Below are 21,522 nucleotides of genomic sequence, written 5' to 3'. Positions count from 1 at the left end.
CTAACTCCGTACAGACAGCACCCGTAGTGAGGATGGAACCCGGGTCTCTGGCGCTGTGAGGCAGCAACTCTACCGCTGCGTCACCGTGCCGGTGGGATTGGTGTAGATGGGTCATGTTGGTCGGCGTGGGCAGGTATGGGGCAAAGGGCCTGTTTCCACAGGTGGGATTGGTGAAGATGGGGCATGTTGGTCGGCGTGGGCAAGTTGGGGGCCTGAGGGCCTGTTTCCACGCTGTGTGACTCTATGACTCTTTATAACGCGAGGAATAACCTTGCAATTGGCATCGTTCAGTTCATTCCTCATTCTGTTAACAATCGCCTTTGAGCTGAGTGCGTTTCTGTCACGCCTGTTCGTGGGTGTTAATTGTACAAGTGTGTTCTCTTGACTGTGTGATGTGTCCCTCAGTGATGTGAACCGAAGATACACACTAAATGCTGGAGTCACTCAGCGGGTCAGGCAGCACCTCTGGAGAGAAGGAATGGGTGACGTTTCGGGCCGAGACCCTCCCTCAGACTGGGATTGAATTGAAAGATAGATTCACAGACATTTGGATAATTCCATGGCCAATATGGGGCAAACGCGGGCTGGTGGGACGAGTGCAGGTGGGGCATCTTGGGCGCAGCGGTAAGTCGCCGCCTCTCAGACCCGGAGACCCGGGTTCGATCCTGACCACGGGTGCTGTCTGTACGGAGTTTGTACGTTCTCCCCGCGACCTGCGTGGGTTTTCTCCGGGTGCTCCGGTTTCCTCCCACACTCCAAAGACGCACAGGTGTGTAGGCTAATTGGCTTAGGTAAAATTGTAAATTGCCCCCCCTAATGTGTGTAGGATAGTATTAGTGTGCGGGGATTGCTGGTCAGTGCAGACTCGGTGGGCCGAAGGGCCTGTTTCGGCGCTGTATGACTCCGACTCTGTGATAAATAATAATGACCGTAGACAAGGGCAGCAGAAAACTGTCCGCAGTTAATATTGTGGTCTGGCCCAGGCTGATTTTACTTGCTTTGATTTGATTTGATGTAGTAACAAAGAACTGCAGATGCTGGTCAATACACCAAAGTACACAGAGTACTGGGTTGCCTCAGCGGGTCAGGCAGCATCTTTGGAGAACACGGAGAGGTGACGTTTATGATCGGGGCACCTCTTCAGACTTCATCTTTGTGTCACCCATCCATGTTCCCCAGAGATGCTGCCTGACCCGCCGAGTTACTCCGGCACTTTGTGTCTTTTCTCTTGCATCTAAAGCCAGCATCTTTAGACTTACGGCGCGGAAACCAGGCCCTTCGGCCCATCGAATCCGCGTCGACCGGCGATCACCCCTTACTCTATCTAGCACACGAGGGACAATTTACAATTTAATTTTTAACCGAAGCCAATTAAAGTACAGACCTGCACGCCTTTGGAGCGTGGGTGGAAACCGGAGTGCCTGGAGAAAACCCACATGGTCACACAGAGAGAACGGACTAACTCCGTACAGACAGCACCCGTAGTGAGGATGGAACCCGGGTCTCTGGCGCTGTGAGGCAGCAACGCTACCGCTGCGCCACCGTGCCGGTGGGATTGGTGTAGATGGGGCATGTTGGTCGGCGTGGGCAAGTAGGGGGCAAAGGGCCTGTTTCAACAGGTGGGATTGGGGTAGATGGGTCATGTTGGTCGGCGTAGGCAGGTATGGGGCAAAGGGCCTGTTTCCACAGGTGGGATTGGTGTGGATGGGGCATGTTGGTCGGCGTGGGCAAGTTGGGGGCAAAGGGCCTGTTTCCACGCTGTGTGACTACGACTCATTATAACGCGAGGAATAACCTTGCAATTGGCATCGTTCAGTTCATTCCTCATTCTGTTAACAATCGCCTTTGAGCTGAGTGCGTTTCTGTCACGCCTGTTCGTGGGTGTTAATTGTACAAGTGTGTTCTCTTCTCCCGAGTGGTCACATCTCAGTCTCACCGACGCTCTCCTCATCACCACAGCAATCCCTTTTCTGCTTTTCGAGAACCAATTATTTAAAGAGAATAATATAGAAGCTGCTAGCGTTGCTCGGTCTGCCAGGCACCATCTTCAGTTTTCCTAGCGTAGAGATACAGCGCGGAAACAGGCCCTTCGGCCCACCGAGACCGTGCCGACCAGCGATCGCCTCGTACACTGGCCCTACCCTACACGCACAAGGGACAATTTAGTATAAGAAAATAACTGCAGATGCTGGTACAAATCGATTTATTCACAAAAAGCTGGAGTAACTCAGCAGGTCAGGCAGCATCTCGGGAGAGAAGGAATGGGTGACGTTTCGGGTCGAGACCCTTCTTCAGGGACAATTTAGAATCTTTAACGAAGGCAATTCGGGCGGCACGGTGGCGCAGCGGTAGAGTTGCTGCCTCACAGCGCCAGTGGCTCGGGTTCGATCCTGACTACGGGTGCTGTTTGTACGGTGTTTGCACGTTCTCCCTGTGACCTGCGTTAGATTTCTCCAGGTTTTCCGGTTTCCTCCCACACTCCAAAGACGTGCAAGTTTGTGGGTTAATGGGCTTCAGTAAAATTGTAAATTGAGTGTGTGTGGGACAGTGTTAGTGCGCGGGGATTGCTGGTCGGCGATGAAGGGCCTGTTTCCCTGCTGTATTTCTAAACTAAACAAAACGGAGACAATTACCCTGTAAACCTGTCCGCCTTCGGAGTGTGGGAGGGAACCAAAGATCCCGGAGAAAACCCACGCAGGTCACGGGGAGAACGTACAAACTCCGTACAGACAGCGCCCGTAGTCAGGATGGAACCCGGGTCTCCGGCGCTGTGAGGCAGCAACTCTACCGCTGTGCCACCGTGCCACCCCAAAACTTTAAAAACATCATCATGGCTGACCTGTCCCAGGTCTCATCTGTTAAGATGAGTTCAGCTTCATACCGTGGCCCTTTGTTCTTGCTCACAGCTCCTTCTGGTGTTCTGCATTAGCCAGCTGCTGTGGATCAGTTACAGGGCAAACGCACCCTGCCTCTTGATCTGAGTAAGATCAACTGGCTCTTACAATCAGCATGACAAAGGATGAGGCACCAAGTCTGTTTGCAGCACAATACCCACAGGTATTAGGATGCAGTCGCCGTTAGAACTTGATCATTTAATCTAGTATCGCCACACCAAGGTAATTTTCACACAAAGCAGGTGGTAAACTCTCATGGGGACCGACCGCGGCACTGAACAGGTTTCCAGTAACTTTGCTGCAGCTCTGGAGAATGCAACAACATTGTTTTGTAAGAAAATAACTGCAGATGCTGGTACAAATCAAAGGTATTTATTCACAAAATGCTGGAGTAACTCAGCAGGTCAGGCAGCATCTCAGGAGAGAAGGAATGGGTGACGTTTCGGGTCGAGACCCTTCTTCAGTCTCACATTGTTTAGTTTAGTTTAGTTTAGTTTAGTTTAGTTTAGTTTAGTTTAGTTTAGTTTAACTTAGTTTAGCTTAGATTAAATTAAATTAAATTTGACTAGACTAGATTAGATTAAATTAGTTTAGTTTAGTTTAGTTTAGTTTAGATTAAATTATATTAAATTAAATTAAATTAACTTAAATTAAATTAAATTAAATTAAATTAAATTAAATTAGATTAGATTAAATTAAATTAAATTAAATTAAATTAAATTAAATTAAATTAGATTAGATTAGATTAAATTAAATTAGATTAGATTAAGTTAGTTTAGTTTAGATTAAATTAAATTAAATTTGATTAGATTAGATCAAATTAGTTTAGTTTTGCTTAGTTTTGATTAAATTAGTTTAGTTTAGTTTAGATTAGATTAAATTAAATTAAATTTGATTAGATTAAATTAGTTCCGTTTTGTTTAGTTTAGATTAAATTAATTTAGTTTGATTTAGTTTAGATTAGATTAGTTTAGAAGAAGGGTCTTGAGCTGAAACGTCACCCATTCCTTCTCTCCAGAGATGCTGCCTGTCCAGCTTTTTGTTAGATAGGTTTGGTTTAGATTAGTTTAGTTTAGTTTAGATTAGATTCAGCGCGGAAACAGGCCCTTCGGCCCACCGAGTCCGCGCCGACCAGCGATCCCCGCACACTAGCAGTATCCTACACTCCAGGGACAACTTTTGATCTTTAATGAAGCCAATTAACCTACAAATTTGTACGTCTTTGTAGTGTGGGAGGAAACCCACGCGGGTCGGAGAAAACCCACGCGGGTCACGGGGAGAACGCCCAAACTACGTACAGGCAAGCACCCGTAGTCAGGATGGAACCCGAGTCTCTGGCGCTGTGAGGCAGCAACTCTACCGCTGCGACACCGTGTCGCCCCTCAGCGTTTTACGTGTTTACATTGTTCTTCATTTGAAAGGCAAGGCTGTCAAAGTAAAGCCTTGTCTGGAAGTTACCTGCAACTGGCTGAGTCTTTCATGCGTGAAAGTGTATCGTGACACGTCACAGATCGTTGTACAAAGCTGTCTGTGTGTGTGGAGTTTGAACCTTCTCCGTGTGACCACGTGGGTCTCCTCCTGGTGCTCTGGTTTCCTCCCACACCCTAAAGGACGGGTGTGGGTTTGCAGGTTAATTGGCCCTCTGTAAATTCCCCCTAGTGTGTACGTAGCAGATGAGAAAGTGGGATAACATAGAACTAGCGTGAATGGGTGATCGGCGGTCGGCATGGACTCGGTGGGCAGAAGGGTCTGTTTCCACATTGTATCTCCAAACTAAACTACCCAACACAAATATTGTTCACCGAGGGGGGTCAAAGTGTATAAATTAGTGAAGATAGACACAAAAAACTGGAGTAACTCAGCGGGTCAGGCTGCATCTCTGGACAATAGACAATAGACAATAGACAATAGGTGCAGGAGGAGGCCATTCGGCCCTTCGAGCCAGCACCGCGATTCACTGTGATCATGGCTGGTCATTCTCAATCAGTACCCCGTTCCTGCCTTCTCCCCACACCCCCTGACTCCGCTATCCTTAAGAGCTCTATCCAGCTCTCTCTTGAATGCATTCAGAGAATTGGCCCCCACTGCCTTCTGAGGCAGAGAATTCCACAGATTCACAACTCTCTGACCGAAAACTGCAATTTTCGGGTCGAGACGTCAGAAGAAGGGTCTTGACCCGAAACGTCACCTATTCCTTTTCCCCAGAGACGCTGCCTGTCCCGCTGAGTTACTCCAGGTTTTGGTGCCTATCCTCGGTTTAAACCAGCACCTGCAGTTCCTTCCAAAAATCCTGCTGTGCACATTAGTGGCTGCATTTCCAATGTTACCGAAGGTAGGCACAGAATGCTGGAGTAACTCAGCGGGACAGGCAGCATCTCCGGAGAGAAGGGATGGGTGACGTTTCGGGTCGGGACCCTTCTTCAGGCCGACGTTAACGCTGTGTCCAAACATGTTGGCATCAAGGAGCTTTGGGATGTTAAGGATACTTTATAAATACAGGCTTTAGTCGGCTTTGTGAGGCAGTAATAGTAATTGGAAGCTAAATATGTCACAATAATGAAAGAAACCAATCTCAGCTATCAAGTGCCTTGCCTGAGAAATTAGGTTTGAGGTTTAAGAATTCAAATCTAATTATAAAACCCACCTATCACTGGGTGTAAGCACAGATGCTTATTGGTTACACGGCTGATTACACTGTCAGTTCACTGCCAGAGACTTCAGGCTCAGGCTTTTACTCTTGTTTAGAGATAGAGTGGGGAAACAGGCCCTTCTGCCCACCGAGTCCGTGCCGACCAGCGATCAGCCCACACACCAGCCCTATTCACGCACTAAGAGACAAATACTTAGTAGGTTTTAAGTTTACAAAATGATGAGAGGAATAGATCGGGTAGACGCACAGAGTCTAGACGCCCAGAGTGGGGAAATAATCGAGAACCAGAAGGCATGGGTTTAAGATGAGAGGGGAAAGATTTAATAGGAACAATAGACAATAGACAATAGACAATAGGTGCAGGAGTAGGCCATTCGGCCCTTCGAGCCAGCACCACCATTCAATGTGATTATGGCTGATCATTCTCAATCAGTACCCCGTTCCTGCCTTCTCCCCATACCCCCTGACTCCGCTATCCTTAAGAGCTCTATCTAGCTCTCTCTTGAATGCATTCAGAGAATTGGCCCCCACTGCCTCCTGAGGCAGTGAATTCCACAGATTTACAACTCTCTGACTGAAAAAGTTTTTCCTCGTCTCCGTTCTAAATGGCCTACCCCTTATTCTTAAACTGTGGCCACTGGTTCTGGACTCCCCCAACATTGGGAACATGTTTCCTGCCTCTAACGTGTCCAACCCCTTAATAATCTTATCTGATGCGATAAGATCCCCTCTCATCCTTCTAAATTCCAGTGTATACAAGCCTAGATCCTGAAGGGTAGCTTTCTCACACAGAGGGTGGTGGGTGTATGGAACGAGCTGCCAGAGGAGGTAGTTGAGGCAGGGATTGTCGCAACGTTTGAAAAACATTTAGTCAGGTACATGGATGGGACAGGTTTTGAGGGATATGGGCTAAATGCAGGCTGGTGGGACTAGTGTAGACGGGACATGTTGGCTGTTGTGGGCAAGTTGGGCTGAAGGGCCTGTTTCCACACTGTAAGACTCTGTGATATGAGGTTCCCTCTCTGTTTCTGGAGTATTGTTCTACAAAGTCAATCAGGGTTGGATGAGGTTATGGAGAAAAAGAGGGTGCAAGTCAGTTCTTGCAAAGCCCACTGTATGTGTCTGGATTTTCTAAAAACTATCCATGTGAATAACTTTCTTCAGCCAGCAAAGGCATTGAAACATTTTGTCGGCTGGACTGTAAATGAGTCATTCACTGAAACCTTTTATCAAACTATCGAATATCGAAAGGAGTGGTGGAGCTGCTGCCTCACGGCTCCAGAGACCTGTGGTCCAACCTGGCCTCTGATACTGCCTGCACGGAGCTCGAAGGGCTGAATGGCCTCCTCCTGCACCTATTGTCTATTGTACCTTCTCCCCGTGACCTGCGTGGGTCTTCTCCAGGTGCTCCAGTTTCCTCCCACGCTCCAAAGACGTGCGGGTTTTGTAAGTCAATTGGCATCGGTAAAATCGGTTTCAGTCTGAAGAAGGGTCTCGACCCGAAACGTCGCCCATTCCTTCTCTCCCGAGATGCTGCCTGACCCGCTGAGTTACTCCAGCATTTTGTGGCTTCAGTAAAAATTGGGTTATTCGGTAAATTGTCCCTAGTGTGCGTAGGATAGAACGAATGCACGGGGATCGCTGGTCGGCGCGGACGCGGTGGGTCAAAGGGCACGTTTCCACGCAGTGTACCTAAACGAAACCTAAATCCTAAACCATAAACCCAAAACTTAAACCCTAAACTTAAACCCTAAACTTAAACCCTAAACGTCAACCCTAAACTTAAACCCTAAACGTGAACCCTGAACTTAAACCCTGAACTTAAACCCTAAACGTGAACCCTGAACTTAAACCCTGAACTTAAACCCTGAACTTAAACACTAAACTTAAACACTAAACTAAGACCCTAAACTTAAACCCTAAACTTAAACCCTGAACTTAAACACTAAACTTAAACACTAAACTTAAACCCTAAACTAAATCTAAAGTGAGGAGCACATTTGTCCATGTTTGGTTTAGACTAGGGTTGCCAACTTCCTCACTCCCAAATACGGGACAAAGGGTGACGTCACCGCCCCGCGCCCCCACGTGACCTCGCCCAGCCACGCGGCAGCCATTGGTGGAGCAGGAGCACGTGGCCGCTGGCTGGGCGAGGTCACGTGGGGGCGCGGGGGGCAGTGACGTCACCCTTTGTCCCTTGTTTGGGAGTGAGGAAGTTGGCAACCACCATACTAATGTGGGACAAGGGTTGCCCCCTTACGGGGACGAACAGACTTAGCCCCAAATACCGGGATGTCCCGGCTAATACGGGGACGGTCGGCAAACACGAGTTCAGACACTGATTCAATAAGGACCAGATGCTCATTAAACAAAGAAGGAAACTTTATTCGCTTTGTCGTTTTCCTGTTGCTTTGAAGGTTAAAATGGAGGCCGGCGGCGGAGGCGGCGGTGGTGGCGGCCTTGCCTACTGTTGGACGCGGCGGATGGATTGGATCTGGAAGGTGTGCGCGTGTGACCCCCACTCCCGCCAGTGCTTGTACTCCCCAGCGTGGCGGTCGCACTCCATGATGAACTGGTAGCCACGGTAGCCGGGGTACTGGTAGCAGACCCACCTAGAAGCGGGGGGGCAAGGCAAGCGGTCACTGAAGGCCGAACACAACTCCATCCTTCTCCACAGCGTAGACTTACCCCCTTGACGTGAGCCGCCACAGATGGCGGTTCACAAACCCGTGGCGTTAGAAACATAAAAACATAGAAACATAGACAATAGGTGCAGGAGGAGGCCATTCGGCCCTTCGAGCCAGCACCGCCATTCATTGTGATCATGGCTGATCGTCCACAATCAGTAACCCGTGCCTGCCTTCTCCCCACACCCCTTGATTCCACTAGCCCCTAGAGCTCTATCTAACTCTCTCTTAAATCCATCCAGTGATTTGGCCTCCACTGCCCTCTGTGGCAGAGAATTCCACAAATTCACAACTTTCTGGGTGAAAAAGTTCCTTCTCACCTCGGTTTTAAATGGCCTCCCCTTTATTCTTAGACTGTGTGTGTGGCCCCTGGTTCTGGACTCGCCCAACATTGGGAACATTTCTCCTGCATCTGGCTTGTCCAGTCCTTTTATAATTTTATACGTCTCTATAAGATCCCCTCTCATCCTCCCAAACTCCAGTGAATACAAGCCCAGTCTTTTCAATCTTACCTCGTATGACAGTCCCGCCATCCCAGGGATCAACTCCCAGGGAGTTGCTGCCTCACAGAGCTTGCAGCGCCGGAGACCCGGGTTCCATCCCGACCTCGGGTGCTGTCTGTGCGGAGTTTGTACGTTCTTCCCCGTGAACCGCGTGGGTTTCCTCCGGGAGCTCCGGTTTCCCCCCCACGCTCCAAACATGTGCGGGATCATAGGTTTATCGGCTTCCGTAAAGTAGTAAATTGTCCCTAGTGCGTGTAGGAGAGTGCTAATGTAGACAATAGACAATGGGTGCAGGCGGAGGCCATTCGGCCCTTCGAGCCAGCATCGCCATTCACCGTGATCATGGCTGATCATGCACAATCAGTACCCCGTTCCTGCCTTCTCCCCACACCCCTTGAAATGGGGTGAAGGCAGTGATGGCTGGTCAGCATTGACTCGGTGGGCCGAAAGGCATGTGTCCGCACTGCATCTCTAAAGTCACAGAGTCATACAGCATGGAAACAGGCCCTTCGGCTCGACTTGCCCACACCGGCCAACATGTCCCATCTACACTTGTCCCACCTGCCTGCATTTGGCCCATCTTCCTCAAGGAGTCTAAAGTTAAACTCTAACAGGAACCTGAGGGGTAACTTTCTCACACAGAGGGCGGCGGGTGTATGGAACGAGCTGCCGGAGTTGAGGCAGGGACTATCCCAACGTTTAAGAAACAGTTAGACAGGTACATGGACAGGACAGGTTTGGAGGGATATGGGCCAAGTGCAGGCAGGTGGGGCTAGTAAGGTTGCCAACTGTCCCGTATTAGCCGGGACACCCCGTATGTTTGGGCTGAAATACGGGATGTCCCGTACGGGACCGCCCTTGTCCCGTATTAGTATAGGGGTTGCCATCTTCCTCACTCCCAAAAAACAAGGGCCAAAGGGTGACGTCACCGCCTCGCCCAGCCAGCGGCCACGTGCTCCCGCTCCACCAATGGCGGCCGCCATTGGTGGAGCGGGAGCACGCGGCCGCTGGCTGGGCGAGGTCACGTGGGGGCGCGGGACGGTGACGTCACCCATTGTCCCGCGTGTGGGAGCGAGGAAGTCGGCCAACCCCTGGGGGGCTAGCGCAGCTGGGACATTGCTGGCCGGCACGGGCACGTCGGGCCGAAGGGCCCGCTTTCCACGCTGTACCGCTCCGCGACGCTGCGGATGATGCTGATTGGAGTTCGGGGGGTGGCGGGGGGGGGGGGGGGTAACGCTCTGGGGGTCCACGTGCGTTTTTCCGGGGGAGGTTCCCGTGGGGGGGGGGGGGGGGCAGGGGGGGGGGGGGAACACTTACGCGCCGGAGTGCACTCGGAAGGACCCCACTTCGTTGTTGCACCAGCCCATGGCCTGGAGGGATGGGTAGTCATCGCTCAGCTCCCCCTTCCTGCCCAGGAAGTTGTCTCGCTCGAACATGGACATCCTGCACTCGCGGTGGTTCTGCCCAGAGGAACAAAGCGCAACAAAAATCGGTCAGAGTTCCCCCGGAGGCAAGACTCAGAACGCCCACGGTCGGTTTCAACCACGGTGGCGCAGCGTGTAGAGTTGCCGCCTCACAGCGAATGCAGCGCCGGAGACTCAGGTTCGATCCCGACCACGGGCGCCGTCTGCACGGAGTTTGTACGTTCTCCCCGTGACCCGCGTGGGTTTTCTCCGGGATCTTCGGTTTCCTCCCACACTCCAAAGACGTGTGGGTTTGTAGGTTAATTGGCTGGGCAAATGTAAAAATTGTCCCTAGTGTGGGTGTAGGATAGTGTTAGTGTGCGGGGATCGCTGGGCGGCGCGGACCCGGTGGGCCGAAGGGCCTGTTTCTGCGCTGTATCTCTAAATCTGAAAAATCTAGACCCGGGTTGGATCCTGACTACGGGCACTGTCTGTACGGAGTTTGTACGCTCTCCCTGTGACCTGAGTGGGATTTCTCCGGGTGCTCCGGTGTCCAGTGCGATGTGGCGGCTCGGTGGAAATACTCACAGCGCAGGCGATGGGTTTGAAGGAGGTCAGCCGCTCGGTGTGGTAGGAATTGCTGCCGCTCCAGCTCTCCCACCGAGGGTATTCGCCCCTCTCCAGCACAAACTGCTGGCCCTGGAAGCCGGAGTGCTCGTATCCCACCCACCTGCGGACGAAAGCAACAGAACGGTCACGGGGGGGGGGGGAAAGGGGGGGCCCGCGGGGTTTGGAGGTTCCGGCACGGAAGCCGGACCTCGCCGGCCTGCGCTGACAACCGGACGCCCGTTCACGCCGGCGCTCTGTGGCCCTGGCACTTTCTCACCCACTCCCCTAAACCCGGGTCTCTGGCGCTGTGGGGCGTGCATGGGTACCACGTGCAGCGGTAGAGTTGCTGCCTCGCAGCGCCAGAGACCCGGGTTTCCATCCTGACCGCGGGTTCTAGCCTGTGCGGAGTTTGCACGTCCTCCCCGTGACCCGCGTGGGTTTTCTCCGGGTGCTCCGGTTTCCTCCCACAACTCCAAAGACGAGCGGGTTTGTAGGCTCAATGGCTTCTGTAAGTCCCACCTAGTGTGCGAGGGTAGAACCCGTGTGTACGGGGCAAGACACAGAACGCCGGAGCAACTCAGCGGGCCAGGCAGCATCTCTGGAGAAAAGGAGCAGGTGACCTTTCAGCTTAGAACCCTTCTTCAGATGTAGTTCATAAGTGATAGGAGCAGAATTAGGCCATTTGGCCCATCAATGGCCTACTCCTGCACCTATTGTCCATTGCCTATTGTCTATTCACCACCCTCTGACTAAAGAAATTCCTCCTCATCTCCTTCCGAAGGGCCCGTTTCTGCACTGTATCTCTAAATCTAAAATCTGATCATGGCTGATCGTCCACAATCAGTAACCCGCGCCTGCCTTCTCCCCATATCCCTTGATTCCGCTAGCCCCGTGAGCTCTATCTAACTCTCTCTTAAATCCATTCGTCATTCTGACCGTTCCGGGTCGGGGCTGTCCCGGATTTCCCGGATACTCACGCTCCGCTTTCCACCTTCATGGAGCGCACGGTTTCGAATCCAAACTCCATGGTGTTGTAGCATTCGGCAGTGTACTCATGGCGGCGACCTTGGAAACACTCCTCGTCCCAAATAACGACCTGCGGGAGAACGGGATCCTAGTGAGGAACAACCTTCACGGGCGCTGACCTCCCCCCTCCCCCCCTCCCCCCCCCCCCCCCCCAGCCATCGACGGCAAAAGGGCATCATCATCGTCAGAGACCCACGTCACCCTGGCCACACACGCATTTCACCCGTACCATAGAAACTTAGAAAACAGGCGCAGGAGTAGGCCAAGTCAAGCCAAGTCAAGTCAAGTTTATTAGTCACAAACATATACAAGATATGCAGTGAAATGAAAGTGTGCAGTGAAATTAATACAGTAAATTAAATGAGTCCCTGGTGATATCTGAGTCAACAGTCCTGATGGCCTGTGGGAAGAAACTCCGTCTCGTCCTCTCGGCCCTTCCATCCATCACCGCCATTCAATACGATCATGGCTGATCATCCGAAGTCAGTAGTTATCACAAAATGCTGGATCAACTCAGCGGGTCAGGCAGCATCTCAGGAGAGAAGGAATCACCCATTGCTTCCCTCCAGAGATGCTGCCTGACCCGCTGAGTTACTCCAGCATTTTGTACCAGCTCCACCTTCGATTTGTACCAGTTGTTTTCCCACACATCCTAAATCAGTACCCCGTTCCTGCATTCTCCCCGTATCCCTTGATTCCGTCACCCCAGAGTGCTATATCTGACTCTCTCTTGAAAACATCCAGTGAATTCTGTGGCAGGCAGTGGGGGCCACAGATTCACAACTCTCTGGGTGGAAAAGTGTCTCCTCATCTCAGTCCTAAATGGCCGACCCGTAATTCATAATCTTAATTCTTAATACCATCGGGAAGAAGTTACAGGGGCCAGAAATCCACGGATTGGTGGTGCAGCGGTAGAGTTGCTGCCTCACAGCGCCAGAGACCCGGGTTCCATCCTGACTGCGGGTGCTGTCTGCACGGAGTTTGTACGTTCTCCCCGTGACCCGCGTGGGTTTTCTGCAGCTGCTCAAACAGTGTAGAGATTTTACAGAAATTTGCAAAAGCCCACTTTGAACTAAATGTAAAACTGGAGTAACTCAGCTGGTCAGGCAGCATCTGTGGATAGTGGCTAGATAGAGCTCTTAAGGATAGCGGAGTCAGGGGGTATGGGGAGAGGGCAGGAACGGGGTACTGATTGAGAATGATCAGCCATGATCACATTGAATGGCAGTGCTAGCTCGAAGGGCCGAATGGCCTACCCCTGCACCTATTGTCTATTGTCTATTGAATGGATAGGCGATGTTTCGGGTCGGGACCTTTCTTCAGACTTGAGACTCGGACCGAAGGTGGCTGAAGAAATATCCCGACCTGAAACATGGTCTAACTATTCCCTCTCAGGTGCTGCCTGATCCGCTGAGTGTCTCCAGCGTTTTCTGCCCATGATTAAACTTACAGTGGCGGCGCGGTGGCGCAGCGGTAGAGTTGCTGCCTCACAGCGCCGGAGACCCGGGTTCGATCCTGACTACGGGCGCTGACTGCATGGAGTTTGCACGTTCTCCCCGTGGCCTGCGTGAGTTTTCTCTGAGATCTCTGGTTCCCTCCCGCGCTCCAAAGACGTGCGGGTTTGTAGGTTAATTAGCGTGGCATAAATGTAAAATAGTCCCTAGTGCGTGTAAATGTGCGGGGATCGCTGGTGGGCGCGGACTCGGTGGGCCGAAGGGCCTGTTTCTGCACTGTGTCTCTAAAACTAAACAAAACTAAACTGGATGGTTTTTTTTTAACCAATCTGGCAATTTCATGGTCACCATTGCTAATGAAGAATCTCTATTACAGATTGTTTCATTAACTCACATTCCCTAGTTGCCATGGCAAGGGTTTAAGTCGTAAGCGCGATCAAGGTCAATAAGCCGACCGCTGTGCGAGCTCTACCTTATTTTTTTGTCTGTTTCATGAATTCTTTTAGAGACTAAAAAATCGTAACAGTCGGGCTAGAGTTGCTGCCTCACAGCGCCGGAGATCCGGGTTCGATCCCGACCACGGGCGCTGTCCGTACGGAGTTTGCACGCTCTCGCCGTTTGAACGATCTCCTACGTGGGATTTCCCCGAGATCTTCGGTTCCCTCCCACACTCCAAAGACTTGCGGCGGGTTTGTAATTTAATTGGCTTGGTGTAAATGTAAAATTGGCGCTCGTGTATGTGTGTGTGTGTGTGTGTGTGTGTGTGTGTGTGTGTGTGTGTGTGTGTGTGTGTGTGTGTGTGTGTGTGTGTGTGTGTGTGTGTGTGTGTGTGTGTGTGTGTGTATGTGTATGTGTGTGTGTGTGTGTGTGTGTGTGTGTATGTGTGTGTGTGTGTGTGTGTGTGTGTGTGTGTGTGTGTGTGTGTGTGTGTGTGTGTGTGTGTGTGTGTGTGTGTGTGTGTGTGTGTGTGTGTGTATGTGTGTGTGTGTGTGTGTGTGTGTGTGTGTGTGTGTATGTGTGTGTGTGTGTGTGTATGTGTGTGTGTGTGTATGTGTGTGTGTGTGTGTGTGTGTGTGTGTGTGTGTGTGTGTGTGTGTGTGTGTGTGTGTGTGTGTGTGTGTGTGTATGTGTGTGTGTGTGTGTGTGTGTGTGTGTAGGATAGTGTTTTAATGTGCGGGGATCGCTGGTCGGCGCGGACTCGGTGGGCCGAAGGGCCTGTTTCCGCGCTATATCTCTAAAACTAAACTAAACTAGACTAAGTTGCCATGGCAAAGGTTTAAGTGGCAATCACGATCAAGGTGATCAATCACGCAGAACTCATGGACTTCATCAACTTCACCACCAATTTTCATCCTGCACTCAATTTCACTTGGACCATCTCCCTCCCCTTTCTTGGTCTCACAATCTCCAACACAAGAAATAGACTATTGACTGACGTCTATCACAAACTCCCACAACTATCTCGACTACACTTCATCCCACCCTGCTTCCTGCAAAGACTCTATCCCCAATTCCTCCGTCTACGCCGCATCTGCGCCCAAGATGAGGTGTTCCATTCTAGAACATCCGAAACGTCCTCATTCTTTAGGGAACGGGCGTTCCCCTCTCCCATCATAGATGAGGCCCTCACTCGTGTCTCCCGCCCCCCCTGACATCAGTCTGAAACGTCACCCATTCCTTCTCTCCTGGATGCTGCCTGACCCGCTGAGTTACTCCAGCATTTTGTGATATCTACAATAACTGTGTCAGCTCAACCTTTTTTTTGCAGTATGTTTCACGAAATCTATTCCAGGCTGAAAAATCGTGAGCTCGTTATGTAAGTGGAGGATTTAGCTATTTCAAAATCAAGGTCCCGAGAGACTCAGTGGGATGGAATGTGCTGCAATCATTTCACACTGCTCTGATATTGTGCTTGGTCTTATAGAAACATATAACATTCTTAAAGGATTCGGCAGGCTAGATGCAGGAAAAAATGTTCCCCGATGTTGGGGGGGAGTCCAGAACCAGGGGCCACAGTTCAAGAATAAGGGGTCGGACATTTAGGACTGAGATGAGGAAAAACGTTTTCACCCAGAGAGTTGTGAATCTGTGGAATTCTCTGCCTCAGAAGGCAGTGGAGGCCAATTCACTGGATGCTCTCAAAAGTGAGTTAGATAGAACTCAAAGATAGCAGTCAGGGGGTATAGGGAGAAGGCAGGAACGGGGTACTGATTGTGGATAATCAGCCATGATCACATTGAATGGCGGTGCTGGCTCGAAGGGCTGGATGGCCTCCTCCTGCACCTATTGTCTATTGTCTATTAAAGGATTGGACAGGCTAGATGCAGGAAAAAATGTTCCCAATGTTGGGGGAGTCCAGAACCAGGGGTCACACAGTTTAAGAATAAGGGGTAGGCCATTTAGGACTGAGATGAGGAAAAACGTTTTCACCCAGAGAGTTGTGAATCTGCGGAATTCTCTGCCACAGAAGGCAGTGGAGGCCGATTCACTGGATGTTTTCAAGAGAGAATTAGATTTAGCTCTCAGGGCTAAAGGAATCAAGGGATATGGGGAGAAAGCAGGAACGGGGTACTGATTCTGGATGATCAGCCGCGATCATATTGAATGGCAGTGCTGGCTTGAAGGGCCGAATGGTCTACTCCTGCACCTATTTTCTATGTTTCTATGTTTCTAATGGGAAGGGCCACCTTTCCATGTTCTCCAGACAGGCTGGGTGACGTAAGAATTTCACTGTTCTGGTTTCAGTACATGTGTCAAATAAACGCTCTTAATCCTCTTGACTATCTGACACTCGGATATCACCTGCAGGTAGTTGTCCAAGTCTCACACCCAAGCAGATCTGGAAGCACATCGCCGATCCTTCACTGTCTTTAGACTTTAGACTTGAGAAACACAGTGTAAAACAGGCCCTCTGTCCCACCGAGTCCGGGCACACCAGCGATCAGTCCTTTACACTGGCACGATCCCACACGCACTGGGGACTAGTTACGCGATTTTCCCAGTTATGCAATTTTCAAGGCGACTGCCGGCGACTGTCAAAGTCGTGGCAGATCGCCGACATTTTCTTTTACCCCACGACAATGCCGAGTCAGGTCGATGCAAGTTACTTTTCTCGTGAAACTAGCACCTGGCTAAGAGATCACACCGCCTTCGGAAACATCGCCAAGTCCCCACGCTTACCTGACCGTCAAACGGTCGCCTCCAATCTACCCGTCAAATGTCCTGACGGTAAATAAATCGGTTAAACAAAACTATCTTCTGGCGTCTTCAAACGCCTTTGTCTTAATTTAATATTACGTGCTTCTAAACGCATCTGCGACAACCTAGCAAACCTGGGGACAGCGTGCCACAGACAGCGCCCGCAATAAGCTACGATACCTGGCGACAAGCCAGCTGTGGCCGAGAAATTTCTAGCAGGTACATTTTTCCGAGATCCGCTACGAACCATTGAAGACTCCTCGCGATCGTGCCCGCGACATCCCGGCAAACGTTCCCAGCCTAGTCGCCGGCAGTCGCCTTAAAATCGCCTAAGTGGGACAGGCCCTAAGTTACAATTTTACAACATTCACAGTTTTACCGAAGCAAATCAACCCGCGTGGGTTTTCTCCGGATGCTGTGCTTTGGCGTGTGGGAGGAAACCGGAACACCCGGAGAAAACCCACGCAGGTCATGGGGAGAACGTACAAACTCTGCGGTCAGGATGGAACCCGGGTCTCCGGCGCTGTGAGGTGGCAACTCTACATGTTGCCCCTCCTTTAGTCCAGGGCTGAATCCTAGAATAGACCGTGGAAAGTACCAGTACTGCCGAAATTCAACAGCACCAGCTCACTGTCACCTTCTGGAGGCAATCGGCGATCAATGCTGGCCTTCTCGGCACCAGAAATAAATGTTAAAACGTCAAATCTGATCTAGGCAATAGACAATAGGTACAGGAGGAGGCCACAGGTTTGGAGGGATATATCGGCCTAATGCTCCGCTATCATTAAGAGCTCCAATGTTGGGAACATTTGAAAGCATCCAGAGAATCTGGCGGAGAAGCATGCGGATAATTTGAGTGAGGGGTTCACGGGACCTAAACCTTACTCAAAATTGGGGGGTTTCCTGCATCAGATTTAAAACAGGCACGCCAAGGTCAAAATCATCCACTTCATCATCACTGCTGGTTCGACTCACCTTCCAATGGCTGGAGAGTTTAGTGCAGTGAGACATCTTCAATCCAGACTATGTTTTGAGATTCAACCCTAGGGATTTAAAATTAAAAATGCACATTAAGAGTAAGCACATCGCTGACAATGTAAAGTTTGCCTCTAATTCCGTCGCTAAGTCTTGCTATGCACAAGTGTGGCTTCGATCTTACTGCCTTGCAGTTTAGTTCAGCGATGCTGCCCGTCCTGATGAGTTGCTCCGGCTTTTTATAGACAATAGACAATAGGTGCAGGAGGAGGCCATTCGGCCCTTCGAGCCAGCCATTCAATGTGATCATGACTGATCATTCTCAATCAGTACCCCGTTCCTGCCTTCTCCCCGTACCCCCTGACTCTGCTATTCCTAAGAGCTCTATCTAGCTCTCTCTTGAATGCATTCAGAGAATTGGCCTCCACTGCCTTCTGAGGCAGAGAATTCCACAGATTTACAACGCTCTGACCGAAAAAGTTTTTTCTCATCTCCGTTCAAAATGGCCTACCTACCCCTTATTCTTAAACTGTGGCCCCTGGTTCTGGACTCCCCCAACATTGGGAACATGTTTCCTGCCTCTAACGTGTCCAACCCCTTAATAATCTTATATGTTTCGATAAGATGTTTTTCGATAAAACCCGCACGTCTTTGGAGTGTGGGAAGAAACCGGAGCACCCGGAGAAAACCCACGCAGGTCACGGGGAGAACGTGCAAACTCCGTACAGACAGCACCCACAGTCTGGATGGAACCCGGGTCTCTGGCGCTGTGAGGCAGCAACTCTACCGCCATGCAGAGAATGGAGGGATATGGTTCATATACAGGATGCTTGGTTAGCTCACAAATCAATGGAATGACTATATGAATTCATTCCCATTCCTTTCACTGTGGACTCCCCCTCTAGGAGAAACATCTTCCCCCTATTATTCTCCATCAAGAACCTTCATCATTTGAAAGACAACCATTAAATGAATGGTTATATATTATCTGTGTGCATTGAGTCTACATTCCTGTCGAACTGCTACAAGTTAAAATTTCATTATTCTGTTGTCGTTACCTATGACAATTAAACACACTGGTCTAAATGCTCCAAATACTGGCTAGCTAATAAGCCATCCAACAATAGACAATAGACAATAGGTGCAGGAGGAGGCCATTCGACCCTTCGAACCAGCACCGCCATTCAATGTGATCATGGCTGATCATTCTCAGTCAGTACCCCGTTCCTGCCTTCTCCCCGTACCCCCTGACTCCGCTATCCTTAAGAACTCGATCTAACTCTCTCTTGAATGCATTCAGAGAATTGGCCTCCACTGCCTTCTGAGGCAGAGAATTCCACAGATTTACAACTCTCTAACTGAAAACGTTTTTCCTCATCTCCGTTCTAAATGGCCTACCCCTTATTCTTAAACTGTGGCCCCTTGTTCTGGACTCCCCCAGGTGATCAATTGGCTTGATACCTCTGATAGTTGCCCCTCAGGCAACTGAATCGTCCTCTCACCAACTGGAGATCGGTCCTGTCCTCCCATCTACCTCATTGGATACCCATGGACTATCTGTAATCGGACTTTACCGGACTTTATCTTGCACTAAACGTTATTCCGTTTATCATGCATCTATACATTGTGGAAGGCTCGATTGCAATCATGTATGGTCTTTCCGCTGACTGGTTAGCGCGCAACAAAGTTTTTTTCACTGTACCTCGGCACGCGTGACAATAGGTTCGTTTAGTTTAGAGATACGGCGTGGAAACAGGCCCTTTGGCCCACCGGGTCCGCGCTGCCCAGCGGTCACACCGTACACTCTCATTCTCCTACACACACCAGGGGAAATTTGCAATCTTTACCCAAGCCAATTAACCTATAAACCTGCGCGTCTTTGGAGCGCGGGAGGAAACCGGAGCACCCGGAGAAAACCCACGCGGGTCACGGGGAGAACGTACAATCTCCGTAAAGACGGCGCCCGTGGTCGGGATCGAACCCGGGCCTCTGGCACCGTGAGGCACGGACCACGGCAGGGTAGGAACAGGGAATCGCAGGTGCTGGTTTGCAACGGAAAAAAAAGTCACAAAGTGCTGGAGTAACTCAGCAGGTCAGGCAGCATCCCTGGAGAACATGGATGGATTCTACAGCTGTGCCACTGTGCGCCACTATTAGCTAAACTAAAAACTGAAAAAAATCCACTCTCATCTTTTGAAAGAACAACTTTTATTTAGTTCTAGTCCCTTCTCTCCCTCAGCACTTTAGTTCCTGAGATTGGGTAGTTCTCCTGATACCATGTGATAGTAGAATTAGGCTATTCGGCCCATCAAGTCTACTCCGCCATTCACTCATGGCTGATCTCTCTCTCCCTCCCAACCCCATTCTCCTGCCTTCTCCCCGTAACCCCTGACACCCGCACTAATCCTAATCAAGACTCTATCTATCTCAGCCTTAAAACTTGGCCTCCACTGACTTGGCCTCCACAGCCTTTCTGCGGCAAAGAATTCCTCGGATTCACTGCCCTCTGACTAATGAAATTCCTCCTCAACTCCTTTCTAAAGGAACGTACTTTAATTCTGAGGCTGCGCCCTCTGTTCCTGGACTCTCCCACCAGTGGAAACGTCCACTCTGTCCAGGCCTTTCATTATTCTGTGCGTTTCGACGAGGTCTCCCCCCCTCAACCTTCCAAACTCCAGCAGCCCCAGAGGACACAGAAACGCCACGTTTAACTCACCGTGGTAAACGTACAGCCCAGGGAACGGTGTGTGTTCCGACGCGGGGCTTTTATAGCGAGCAATTTCGGCGGCTGGTCTTTTTGCTGAGGAGTGCGTTCTTTAAACCACCGAGGTCAGCACCAGGGGGAGGAGAGTGGTTTTACCGACCGGCCCATTGTGTCCACCACAATATCGGATAATGTCCCGATCTACAGAGGACAGAGTTGGGGTTGAAGGAAACTGCCAGCACATCACATCACATCAGCAGAAACAACTTTGGATTTAACCCTCCTGTGACCCAGGAATGTAACGCATGAAGACAGTCACAAAATGCCGGAGCGACTCAGCGGGTCGGGCAGCATCTCTGGAGAGAAGGAATGGGCGACGTTTCGGGTCGAGACCCTTCTTCAGACCGGATGCTGGTTGAAACCTTAAGATTTCAGACTGAAGGAGGGTCTCGACCCGAAACGTCACCCGTTCCTTCTCTCCAGAGATGCTGCCTGTCCCGCTGAGTTACTCCAGCATTCGGTGTCTATCTTCGGCGTAAACCAGCGCCTGCAGTTCCTTCCTACACATTGCTCACAGGCTTGCTTTCTTCAAGGGAAGGAGACTGAGCCCATTTGTAGCTGGTGCCTGTTATCTCCCAGTCCAGTCTCACCCTTATCAATCCTTTTCAGTTTGGTTTAGTTTATTGTTTATTGTCACGTGTACCGAGGTACAGTGAAAAGCTTCTACTACAACCGGAGAGCAGTGCTGAACTACTATCCACCTCTTTGGTGACCCTCGGACTATCCTTGATCACCGTCTGATTAAAGAAATTCCTCCTCATCTCCTTCCTAAAGTAACGTCCTTTAATTCTGAGGCTACTGTATGTCCTCTGGTCCCCTGTTTTTAGTAACCTATGATAGTAACCTATCATGAATTAATCAAACAATTAATTGATTAATGAATTATGCAATTAACGCACACCTCCAGATTCAGGGACAGTTTCTTCCCGGCTGTTATCAGGCAACTGAACCGTCCTCTCACCAACCAGAGAGCAGTGCTGAACTACTATCTACCTCTTTGATGACACTCGGACTATCCTCGATCGGACTTTGCTGGCTTTACCTCGCACTAAACGTTATTCCCTTATCGTGTATCTGTACACTGCGGACGGCTCGATTGTAATCATGGATTGTCTTTTCGCTGACTGGTTAGCACGCAACAAAGGCTTTTCACTGTACCTCGGCAATAAACTCAACTAAACAAAAACGAAACTGAACCAAACCAGCCAGCGGAAAGACGATGCATGATTACAATCGGGGCATTTACAGTGAGGAGATTTAAGAGTGTGGAACGATTGTAATGTGTGATTGAAGATCTGTGTTTTTGATACGTGATCGTAGATAATAGACAATAGACAATAGACAATAGGTGCAGGAGGA

At 50.2% G+C, this 21,522-nt stretch overlaps 2 protein-coding genes across 3 annotated transcripts in view; one reads left to right on the top strand and one right to left on the bottom strand.

Annotated features, from left to right (window-relative positions):
• Nucleotides 1-7,976: 7,976 nt before the first annotated feature.
• Nucleotides 7,977-21,522, top strand: part of LOC144606028 (beta-crystallin B1-like) — a 28,350-nt gene continuing 14,804 nt past the window's right edge. Inside the window, exon 1 of one of the 2 annotated variants that reach the window (XM_078421800.1) lies at nucleotides 7,977-8,045. The gene's annotated coding sequence lies outside the window, so the exon portion shown is untranslated. Of the gene's footprint in view, nucleotides 8,046-13,855; nucleotides 13,916-21,522 lie in introns of those variants that run through there. The other variant, XM_078421799.1, reaches the window with a different exon arrangement.
• cryba4 (crystallin, beta A4) lies at nucleotides 8,009-20,190 on the bottom strand. The gene is made up of 6 exons (XM_078421801.1): nucleotides 20,116-20,190; nucleotides 17,400-17,467; nucleotides 11,724-11,842; nucleotides 10,726-10,867; nucleotides 10,052-10,194; nucleotides 8,009-8,156 (listed from the first exon to the last, which is right to left on the bottom strand). The coding sequence occupies exons 2-6, from the start codon at nucleotides 17,433-17,435 to the stop codon at nucleotides 8,009-8,011; spliced, it is 588 nt and encodes a 195-aa protein (XP_078277927.1). The 5' UTR covers nucleotides 17,436-17,467; nucleotides 20,116-20,190.

Source organism: Rhinoraja longicauda, chromosome 25, assembly GCF_053455715.1.
Source record: "Rhinoraja longicauda isolate Sanriku21f chromosome 25, sRhiLon1.1, whole genome shotgun sequence".
Lineage (NCBI taxonomy): Eukaryota > Metazoa > Chordata > Chondrichthyes > Rajiformes > Arhynchobatidae > Rhinoraja > Rhinoraja longicauda.
This window is presented reverse-complemented; position numbering and strand designations above follow the sequence as displayed.

Bases quoted from the DNA above. Each gene is read 5' to 3' on its own strand.
- cryba4 (XM_078421801.1), bottom strand. From the start codon at position 17,435: ATGTCTCACTGCACTAAACTCTCCAGCCATTGGAAG. The intron at 11,843-17,399 runs GTGAGTCGAACC...GTTCTCCCGCAG, and splicing joins AACTCTCCAGCCATTGGAAG to GTCGTTATTTGGGACGAGGA. The intron at 10,868-11,723 runs GTGAGTATCCGG...TTTCGTCCGCAG, and splicing joins ATGAAGGTGGAAAGCGGAGC to GTGGGTGGGATACGAGCACT.